Source organism: Notolepis coatsorum, assembly GCF_963971535.1.
Source record: "Notolepis coatsorum genome assembly, chromosome: 1".
Lineage (NCBI taxonomy): Eukaryota > Metazoa > Chordata > Actinopteri > Aulopiformes > Paralepididae > Notolepis > Notolepis coatsorum.
Genome location: NC_140165.1, coordinates 192,816,293 through 192,828,313, shown reverse-complemented (window position 1 = coordinate 192,828,313; position 12,021 = coordinate 192,816,293). Strand labels below are relative to the sequence as shown.

The window sequence follows — 12,021 nt, the reverse complement described above, 5'->3', positions numbered from 1 at the left end:
GCAGTCGGCAGTCATGCAATCATTTATCATTTAACATTTGAAAGGCATACATTGTTGTATGAAATAAAATAGTATAGAGACATATGTACAGCGTCGCGCCGCAGTCATCAGTCATAATAATCGCGCCGCAGTCGGCAGTCATGCAATCATTTAACATTTGAAAGGCATACATTGTTGTATGAAATAAAATAGTATAGAGACATATGTACAGCGTCGCGCCGCAGTCGGCAGTCATGCAATCATTTATCATTTAACATTTGAAAGGCATACATTGTTGTATGAAAAAAAATAGTATAGAGACATATGTACAGCGTTCGATGCAGAATAGAAGTAACTGAGTTAGACCAGCAGATACTAAATACCTATATGTCCCTATGCCATAAATGTCATGTATGTTGTGTATGTCATAAATGTCTATATGAATTGAAAATGGGGGACCCTGATGGAAACAAGACAAACGTCTTTCTCAGGTCTGCATCCCCTTAACAATTGTATGTATTGAGCCGTACTGTATTGTACCCATTCTGCAATCTGTTAAATAAAGTTTTCATTCATTCATTCATTCATTCAGAGAGCGGCGCGATTATTATGACTGATGACTGCGATAGCACTTGTGACAAAGTGAATCTTGCTTGATGTGAAATAAAATACAGCACTTACTTCAACGTTGAACAGTGATTAATATTATCACTGTAGAGAGCGGCGCGATTATTATGACTGATGACTGCGATGTGAAAGGCGCCGCGAACTCCTGCCTGCTGCGGGCGGCATTGAAGGCGGAAAGCGCCTGTGAACCACAGCAGCCTCGTTGCCGCGTCGCGAGGCTGCCACGGGGCGTGGCCGCGGTGGGTCACGTGCCTGTCGGGGCCAATCAGGCCTACCCCGGAGATAGCTACAGTTGCGGAACAGCTACAGGCGGCTGGGACTGTGCATCAAAAAAAAAGGTCCGGTCCGGGTTTTGCTTCTCGGGCATGCAGTATCGTTGTACCACGTTGACTGGGGGGACTGGGAGCAGTGTGGATTATGTGTTTTGGACTATAACGTTGGATCAATGGATGCGATCGATATTTGGAATGGCGATCAGGAATTGGATTAATCTTTTTGCAGAACATCTGATGTGAGGGAAGGACTCTATCTTACCAGTATTGGGTTAATCAGATGTTTTTTTCATAGCGATCACGACGTGTCTGTGTGTGTGTGCGTGCTGTTGGCGCTGAGCAAGGCACGGATAAGCGATTTTTCAGCCCGCTTTTGTATCGTGCATAAGGACACATATACTATCGATAATCTAGCGTTTATTTGAAAACTATTCATAAATCAGCCGAAAAATGACAACGTGTTACTAGATTACTAGAATTACTAGAAATCTCCAAAACTATACTCGTATTCAAAACGGTATAAAACGGAAACGTACCGATGAAAAAAACTATCCGTTTCGTACATGTTGACTGCAAGCAACTCATTGATAAGCGACGGGTGTATTAGACCCATAATTTAAGATATATTTTAAGCACTCGCAAATTTCCCCGTCCTCCCATTGATTAAGCGGTGGCGTGCTAGCCCTAATTTGGTCATATGGGCGTGGCGGTCAATGAGTTAAGACTGACCTTCAGAGATGGGAAAATGTACCCCTATCATTAGTAGGAAGAATCAACACAATCAAAATGAACATCCTTCCTAAGTTTCTTTTCCTATATCAATCTGACCAAGAAATTCTTAAAAAATATAGAGCAAACAATCTCTAGCTTCCTTTGGAATAGTAAAATACCCAGGATCCGTAGATCTGTACTTCAAAGATGTAAGTTCAATGGAGGGCTATCGCTAATTTCCAATGGTACTATTGGGCTGCACATATTCATAAAATGTCCTATTGGTATGCATCAGCAAATCCACTTTGGTGTGAATTTGAATCAAGATCATGTAGCTCATCTTCACTGCCAGCTCTATTTACCTCCAATATCCCAACCAACCCCTCTAGATTCACTCAGAACCCAGTGGTTCACTCCACTCTCAAAATCTGGTGCCAATTCAGAAGTCACTTTAAATATAACCCTCCGTCTACCTCAAGTCTGTTACGGAGGAACCACCTATTTAAACAGTCAACCTTGGACCCAGGTTTTTCAATCTGGCATGACAAAGGTCTGAAATCCTTTAAAAATCTATATAAAAAAGATCTTCTGTAGCTTTACTGATCTATCAACTAGGTTCAATCTCCCCGCCTCCCATCTCTTCCGTTACTTCCAAGTCAGACACTGTGCCCAATCTATATTCCCGGGCTTTCCCCAACTACCCTCGACGCAGACATGCGAGAGGCTCATCCAGCATGACCCACTCCAAAAAAATAAAAATATCTAGGATATATGATGGCCTTCCGTCTATGGAAGACACCCCCAATAATAGAATCAAAGGCCTGGGAGACCGAACTTGGGCTGACGTTCGATGAAAACTGGTGGGACGCTGCCTTAGACACTGTTCACTCAAGCTCAACCTGTCCACGACTCTATTCAATTCAAAGTACTATTTAGAATTCATTACTCTAAAGCTAAACTGTCACAAATACGTATATCCTAGCGTGACGGATAGGTGTGACAAATGTAACATCTCACCCTGTAACTTAACCCATATGTTTTACACATGTCCACTCCTGACTAACCTCTGGAAAAATTACTTTGACACGATGTCCAAAATACTCACACTCCCTGTAAATATTTCCCCACATACCGCCATCTTTGGTGTTCCGGAAGACTATACACGGTTCACTTCCAGACAATTGGGGGTTCTGGCTTTTACCTCTTTGATAGTGAGACGCCATCTCCTCCTCCAATGGAAGTCAACTAAACCACCCTCTAGCACCCAATGGCTGAGAGAAGTGATGTCCTTTTTAAAATGAGAAAGAATCAGGTACTCCACCAGAGGTAATCTAAGTACTTTATAAAAAAAAATGGGACCCACTTGTGACTTACTTTGACTCCATTTAAACACACCTCACCGAATGATCGAGGCCTCCCCCCTCTATCTATCCCTCTCTTCTCCTACCTCTCCTTCTATGCTTCCTTTTCTCCTCTCCCTCTCTTTCTCTACCTCTCCATCTCTCTGTAGTTTATTTTACTTAATGTATTATTATTATTATTATTATTCTTTTATGCCTGTTTTATATGTATGTGCAAATTGTATTGTATTTTATTTTATTTGATGCATTATTATTATTATTATTTCAATGTCTGTGTTATATGTATATGTATAAAAAAAAAAGGAAAAGTTTAAAACTGACGGATGTGAATTGAAAACTGTTCAATAAAAATATCAATGAAGAATTTCAGACTGGAAGGTTTTAAGTTATGGGGGGGGGGGTTACATTCCTTTCTGGGTAAAGTAGTCATTATGCATAGACCACTGCACTTCTGCGTTACATTGAGCTCATGGAGGAGAGAGCTGGGGGAGAAAATTAATGAATGTGGATAAGAGCCTTGACATTAAGTGGTTGTAGCTATGGCTGTAGGGGTGCTGGAGACATGATCCAATAGACTTTTATATGCATAACACGGAGAGTCCAATCCCAAGTCGACTTTCTCGGCCGAGCTATAGTCACTTTTCCGCACCTACTCCCAAACTCTGCATGCGCAGATTGATAAACCTAGATCTCTGGACAATCCAGAGACTCCGTGGGCAATCTGCGCATGCGGAGTTCGGGAGTAGGTGAGGGAAAGTGACTATAGCTCGACTTGGGATTGGTCTCTCCGTGTTCAGGAGACTCAGGTGTATAAAAAAGTCTAATTGGATCATGTCTCCAGCACCCCCACAGCTGTAGCTACAACCACTTAAAGTCAAAGGCTCTCATCCACATTCATACATTTTCTCCCTCCGCTCTCTCCCATGATTTCAGAATACCGGAAGTGTTGCAGTAGTCTAGGGCTGCCCCCGACTAAGGATTTGGATGGTCGACTATGATTGGCCAAAATTCGCTGTTAGTCGACTATTGGTAAAAAAAATATATATATATATATATATATATATATATATATATAATATTTTTTAATATTTGTAAAAAACTTTTTTTTTGGCTTCTTGTCCTCTGCAAAAGCATGCAATTGGTCCACTGATGGATACATCTTGATATTTGTCTAGTCTAGTGTGTTCATTAGATGGGTGAAATCCTCTTTCAGTGCCTCTGTGCCTGTTTTCGTAGGCAGTTAGCCTCTGGTATGCGTGCCATTAGCGTTAGCCACGCTTCTAGGCCTCTTTTCTTTTGGAAAGAATGATACAAAAATAAATAAAATAAAAATATTATAAATATATATATATTTTTTTTATATATCAAGTCAAGTCAAGAGTTTTATTTGTCACGGCATACAAGTATACAATGAAATGCGGGTGGTCTTGCCCGCAATGATGAGCAATACAGTAGTAATAACATAATAGAATCCAATAGAACAACATTGTGCAATAAACAAGTAACATTGTGCAATAAACAAGTAACATAGTAGGGTATATCGGTATATGTACATAAGTTATTTACAGAGCATGGAGGACATGCTAGGTCCTTTGGTAGTGCAATACACTGTTAGCTACGGATGAGGCACTGGGTCTTTCTGTACATGCGAATTTATACAATCTCAGGTTATACTATACTATTTTTAAAGTGACCTTTCCTTAGTGGCCGTAAGTGTGGGCGTGTGCAGCATGAGTGTGTGCTTGCTCATGTTAAAGTGGCTGCTAGTGTGTGAGCGTATACAGTGTGTGTGTCGTGTGTGTGCTCATGTGTGCTTGTGTGTGGAGAGTTCAGTGTTCAGTGTTCGCAGGCGTCTGCCTGACCTCAGCAGCATGAACAGGCTGTTGTTGGGGTGGTGAGGGTCTTTCATTAGTCTGCAGGCTCTGGATTTTGGTGGTAGTGCAATACCACCGTGGTACGCTCAGCTGAGCGCACCACTCTCTGTAGGGCCTTGTCCTGTGCCGTGCTGTTTCCATACCAGGCAGTGATGTTTCCAGTCAAGATGCTCTCTACAGCTCCAGAGTAGAAGGACTGGAGTATCTTCCCAGATACTCTGAACTTCCTTAACTGTCTCAGGTGGTAGAGGTGTTGCTTCGCCTATATATATTCGACTAAGGGCCCTTTCTCACTCACGTTTGGGGATCGAATCACTGCTCCCGGGAACGGCGGGGAGTGTTCTCACTCACCCCTTTTGGGATGCGAAACGGCGCTGATTCGTTTTACCCCCCGCTGAACGGGATCAGTTGGATTAGGTGGTCTCGGAATCGGGCCGTGCGGGTGCGGGGGGCGTGACACACACAACGTCGTTACTGTCATGCTTGCTTGAATTTTGGGCAGATAACACCACACACAGCAACAACTGGAGAATACCCACAAAAACGATATTTATGGGCAATTTGAGAGTTACAAACGCACGTTACAAACGCACAGCACTTCCCTGGCTCGCATTAGGCCTGGCAATTTTAGTTTGCCATGCTATTTTCTATACATTAGTTTCTTGTTTGAATGCATTTATTTCTATTAGACCAGTGGTGCCCAACCAGTCGGCCGTGGTCGACCAGTAGATCAATGACATGTAATATAATTGCCACGAACGATGGGATAATGTTAGCTGCTGGACAGGCTAAGCTAACTAGTGTTAGCTTAGCGTTAACGTTAACCCTGCAAAACGCTCAAAAGCGGACTCTACAACAGAGTTCCATTCGTGAGAAAAGAGGCAGAACACACAGTGAATGTATCCGTTTTGTTTATTGCACGTTCTTTGCTGAAAAGAAAAAGTGCTACAGGCTATACTAGACTAGGCTAAGCTAACTAGCGTTAACCGTTAGCTTAGCGTTAGCCCTGGGAAACGCTCAAAAGCAAACTCTACAACACCATCCATTCGTGATAAAATGGGGTGGGTTATATTGACAACAGAGGTTCAAATATAACTTCATATTTATTGCTTATTTATTCATTTTATATCAGCATCCAATCTCCAGCGCCATGTTAACACTTCCTGTGTTTACATTTTCGAACGTGACATCATCACCTACGGCAAGCGTAAACACTCAAAAGGCAAACCGTAAACAGAACCCGGAACGAAACAAGACTGCAGTGTGTACGCAAACTAGAGGGGGGTGAGGGGGGGGAGAGGGAGTTCGCATCAGATCTCGGAACGGGCCAGAACGGAACGAAATAGAAACGAATAGGGTGAGTGAGAAAGGGCCCTAAGAGGTTGGCCAGTCGACTACGGCTCCTTTCGACCGATTAGTCGACTAATAGGGGTCAGCCCTACAGTAGTCTATAGCAAATGGCTCCGGTTTCTTTGAGGCCCTGTAGCTCTGGAATAAATAGTGTGTTTCAGCATGATTCATAAGACATAGATTGAAAAGTATCCACCCGATTTGTGAAGTGATGGCTTATTTTGAAGGTATGAACCTGTACTTTTTCATTTGAAATTCCCTCTAAAGGACACAGAGTCTGTGCCTGGCCACAAATAATAAAAGCAATGCATGAAGGGCAGACATAAAAATATGTCTATAATATTATAGACAAGATATATTGATGCTGTAGACATAGTGTCCGTCTTCTACTGACATTCTCCTACCTGCTTTGGCACTGAAATATGATGAGTCATTGTCATCGTGAGATACGGAGCCTCCGATGTCGACCGAGGGGTCCCACTCCAGCACCAGGTGGTCCGGGTGGGGAGAGGAAGTAGGGCGAGCGGGGGAGGAGGGGTGGTTCAAGCTGGTGTCCATCTCGAGGTCAGTCGGTTTGTTGAGGTCTTATGGAAAATGGAAAAAGGACTTTTGACATTTCATTCAACAAAGAAACGCCGCCACTTAACAGAGGCCTTTCACAGAATGTTTAGAGTGCCCATTTGTCCTCCATGTTGGAAGAAATAACGGTTGCTATGAGATAAGATATTACTTTATTGATCCCCTTGGGGAAATGTGGGTGTCATAGCAGCACGGGGGAGGAGGGGGGGTACAGGTATGGGCAGGCAGGGTAATAGTAGAAGACATATATAGGAATATAGGCAATACAATTATAGTAAAGATAGAAATAAGCGGTGTAAACAATATAATTAACTCTGACTATGAGAATATCAGCAAGTAAACAGTGTATTCAAAGGTACTGAGATGGCTTTATGCCCCATCAGTTATCAGTGGTTCCCAAAGTCGGGGTCGCGACCCAAAGGTGGGCCGCGAGATGATTTAAAAAAAAAATAAATTTTTTTTTTTTTTTTTTTTTTTTTTTTTTTTTTTTGTCAGGCCACTGAACTTAGAAGCAGGCCAGGACAGTGTTTCTAGTTGTATTCTAAAATTCTATTCTATTGTATTCTAAAATGTGACTATATGGTTTTATATTAACTTAATAAATAAACAAAAACGAAAAATCTACTTATTTCAACGAACATTTCAAACTAAATAACAGATTATGCACATAAAACGCTGAAAACAACCGAAGCAACAATAGTATTTTAATGAGGCTATGATTATTATTATTTTGCAACAAGTTAGCCCTCTCATAAATAGCACATATAAATGAATAACTAACTTGAACTAACTTAATAGGATTGAAGTGATATTTGGCTAAAAAAATCGGTCGCCTGGCAAAAAAAAAAAAGAAAAAAAAAGGCCAGACGATGTGCATTGGGCCGCGGCTCTCTGACGCCTTATTTTCTGGGTCCTGGCCTGAAAAGTTTGGGAACCCCTGAGTTACATGATACAGAACACTTGATCTAAGATTATTAGTGGATCTTTTAAACAGTGGAACAGTTACAGGCAGCCATGTTGGAAGAAAGAGAACCACACAAACATTATGTGAAAGACATCTATTGTCCATAAGGTACTGAGGTCATGCATGGGGTATGTTTGATCACTCAGTTCAGGAGTAGGCTGGATTACCATGGTACAGGGTGGGGTTAGTGGACACAGGGAGGTCCAGGAGTGGTTTATCAAGTGCTCCCTCATCTTCTAGAAGAGCTTCAGAGGGACACCCTGAGTCACACACTAGAGACAAAATACTGTCATCTTCAAATACCTGAGAGACAGAGACAGGGAGAGAGACAGGGAGAGAGACAGGGAGAGAGAGAGAGAGAGAGAGAGAGAGAGAGAGAGAGAGAGAGAGAGAGAGAGAGAGAGAGAGAGAGAGAGAGAGAGAGAGAGAGAGAGAGAGAGAGAGAGAGAGAGAGAGAGAGAGAGAGAGAGAGAGAGAGAGAGAGAGAGAGAGAGAGAGAGGGAGAGAGACAGGGAGAGAGAGAGAGAGAGAGAGAGAGAGGGGGGGGGGGAGAGAGAGAGGAGAGAGATAAGAGGAAGGGAGAGAAAATGGGAGCGAGGGAGTGAGAGGTGAGGAAGATAGTTTATGAATAATTGTTTGTCTACTTCCTTGTATATACTGTCTCCTACTTGTTTTTTTAATAATTAAAATATTAACTCTAATGTGTGTGTGTGTGCACGTGCACGTGCATGTGTGTACCAGTCTCATGCTCAGCAGTCTAGTGTGTAGTCGTCCTATGCTGTTGAAGACATGGCTGCAGTGTAGCATCAGATCTAGTAGTTCCGATTCTACGTCCCGCGCATCCGATGGCTCACTGTGTTGAATCAGAGCCTCACCTCGCTCCAGCAGAATGTTGACACGATCCGAGTTCACACACACCGACTCCTGAAACAACTACACACACACACACACACATTACATTCAGAAAGGTACAAACACTCAGGGGCGAATTCACAAAGGGATTGCGTGGCTTTTTCTGACACTATGCCTGTGCAAATAGCTCTGAAACACAGTTTGCTATTCACGAAGCTTGCGCAGAGGGTGAAATACGGTGGTAACTGCGTTGCCATCAGCATTGCGTCTCGGTGCGTAGGTTCCATTTGCGTGTATTTAAATGAGGTAATGTGGGCGGAACGTGTTCCCTTTTCTATGCAAATGAGCCTCATCGCAAAAACACTCCAATTCACAAAGATCGGTGATAATTGCCATGCGCAGTTAAAGCGACACTATTTACATCTTCAGAGATTTGGTGGTAACTAAGCGCATTTATAAAGGGTGTCATTGTCAGCGTCTCAGGTGATCATGGCAGCAGTAATTGTTGCCAGGCGAAGGCATCGCAATGCCAGGCGTGCTTGTGAAAGAATATTTCTAATATGTATATATATATATATATATATATATATATAGAATATCACTTTTTTATTTAAGCGAGACCGAAATCATCCGGAGACAGCTCAAGCAATTCTTGATCTACTCGATGAAATCAAGGATGATATTGAGCCAGTCACCCAGAGATCCCATGCAATCTTATTTATTATTTAAATATCGTTATTTAACGTTGTCGGCTTCGCCAATGTTGTCGGCTCTATTGATTGATTGGTTTTGTAACTAGATTTAGATTTTGCATTTGTGTTATGCATTGCTCTTGCTGCTTGTTTTATTATGTCTTTATTATGTAAAGCACTTTGAACTGCAATCATTGTATGAAAGGTGCTATATAAATAAAGTTTATTATTATTATTATTATTATTATTATTATTGACTGCACTCACATTCCAATTGTACCACCAAGCGAAAACTAACATGTTTTTAGAAATAGGAAGCAAACGTAACTAATCAACACCCAGGTAGTGCAGCGGCAGAAATATAATAACTAATGTGGTTGGCAAATTCCCTGGGTCTGTGCTCGACAGCAAATATTTTAGGAACAGCAGTCTATACGGAATGATGCAAGACATGGATGACACAAACGTTTGTGCTGTAATATTCATTGCAAATGTGTGGGGGGAAAATGTGCTTTTGTATAGGTGACGGCGGCTACCAACCAGTGTTAATTTTGTCAACGAAAATTATGACGAAAGATGTTCGTCAACAAAGCTTTCGTCACGTTAATGTTGATCATGTGACACTAACGTGACTAAATAATTAATTAAACATCGTTGACCACAACTGAGGACACAAAAATTTTGTTTACAAAAACCATGACGAATTCTCTCTTAATTTATGTTGACTAAAACAAGATGAGACAAAATAATTATAACTTTTAGAATAATTCACGTTATTATTTCAGCATTTCCCATTTCCGTTTCCGGGTTAAGCTCTGCAGCGTTTATGGCTAAAAGCCAAGCTACATAACATATGTGACGTGCTCTCACAGAATCAGTCGGATGTCGCAATTGCTCATTTACATAGGAATGCCTTTTTCTGTCAAACCGCGGATTTTTTCACTTTTATTTTAAATTTTTTAACATTATTCTAATAAAACAACACCTTGGCTTTCATAATATGTATATATTATTTCTCATTTAGACTGAAAAATATGATTTTGAAGCGTAGCAATGAGAGATGGGGAAATGTTAACGTTCTAATAATAATAATCAGGTCGCAGTTTACTCAAGCGTCAGTTTACTGTCTCCTCCCAAAACTGACTCGGCAGTGGCCCTGCCAATCTTCTCTGACACATGACACAGCATGGCAACAAGAATAACTATGAATGATAGGCTTGTTTGTTTGTTTGTTGTCTCTTGATTGTCCAATCAATGAGTGTTGCTGTACAAGTCGCGGGAAGGATGCGACGCACCTGTCACTTCTGTCAGAGCTCACGGTCAACGTTATGCTTATGCTGGCCCAGCCAACACGTTAACGCTGGTATCGATCGGTCTACATCTGTATCATCTGTTTTCTTTTTAGATTTGTATTAGATTTTAGTTCACAATGGCATCCCGCGATCCGGACCGGGGTGAAGAAGATGTAATCGCTCGCTGTTGAACAGCAATGCGGTGCTGTCCGCAGAGTCTGGTGATAGATGGCGCCAGCTTATTAGTGATTACTTTTTTGCACCGGGACCTGATCAAACGATTAATAAATCAGACTCGGACTCGGACTCATCCAGTGACACTGACAGTGACACAACCTCAGATTCAGACTCTGTGGGACCCCTGCAGCTCTCGGATAGTGATGAAGAAGAGACGAGCGAGATGGAGAGCCGCTTTTTTTAATAGACCCGACAGCTGAAGTGCTTCAAAGACTACAGGGCGAATACGCGAGTGTTGAAGTTGGATGCAATCTCGAAAAGGCTCGTTTATTTGCTTGTACCTGCAAGCTTAACAAAGGGCAAGCCTGCTGTACACGCTTTACCCCTGAAGAGATGGTGAAAATGCGAGACCAGGTTCAAGAGCTGACTACAGGTAAGCAACTTCCCTATAGAGAGAGAGAGAGAGAGTGCGTGTGTGTGTGTGCGTGCGTGTGTGTGTCTATCTCTCTTTCTCTCTCTCTGTATCTGTGTGTGTCTCTCTCTCTATCTCTCTCTCTCTCTGGTGTATAACAGCTTGTTGCTGCAGGGTTTGAATAGTTACTAGGTGAAAGAAATAACATGTAAAGATGTCAAATTATTCTATTTGCTCCGTGTGTGTGTGTGTGTGTGTGTGTGTGTGTGTGTGTGTGTGTGTGTGTGTGTGTGTGTGTGTGTGCGAGAAACAGAGCGAGTGAGTGAGAGAACTTGATCAACTTCAGAACTGTAGACTGTGATAATGCTGCACAGAAATTGTGTGTGTGATGTATGTATGTTTTTAACTGATGACAGTGAATAACGTTAATTTTGGTGTCATGTCCCAGGTGAAAAACACATGTTCCCGTTAGGAAAGATAAGCAGCACCATGAACCTCTCCAAAGACAATGCATGTTCCAAAAGGAAAGATCAGAAAGAGAGGAAGTACCAGAGGACGTCTTATTTCATAGATGGCCAACAAATATGCAGAGAAACATTCAAGTTTCTTCATGTGTAAGTATTATTTTTGTATTAAAGACATTGGAACAAATCAATGCATTATTATAATTAGGTTAGGGTTACCCGGTACTGGGTCCACAACTTTAAAAGCATGCTGTAACATTGCCCAACAATACATTTTCTGAAAGCTACAAGTGTTTTGTTTTAGAATATAATCACCAATGATTACTTACTCTTGTGACAATGACAAATAAATGCATTATATTCTATTTACAAAAGTTAAAAACTAGTCCAATGTCATTCATTTACAAAAATTAAA

At 41.7% G+C, this 12,021-nt stretch overlaps 1 protein-coding gene across 3 annotated transcripts in view; it reads right to left on the bottom strand.

The window, feature by feature from the left end:
* Positions 1-12,021, bottom strand: part of LOC311241494 (nesprin-2-like) — a 292,203-nt gene that overhangs the window by 129,423 nt on the left and 150,759 nt on the right. For all 3 annotated transcript variants that reach the window (XM_084330341.1, XM_084330343.1, XM_084330342.1), the window contains exons 6-8: positions 8,456-8,650; positions 7,885-8,020; positions 6,579-6,758 (exon numbers count right to left, since the gene is read on the bottom strand). In XM_084330341.1, coding sequence (XP_084186467.1) covers positions 6,579-6,758; positions 7,885-8,020; positions 8,456-8,650 — 511 coding nt within the window. The remainder of the gene's footprint in view (positions 1-6,578; positions 6,759-7,884; positions 8,021-8,455; positions 8,651-12,021) is intronic.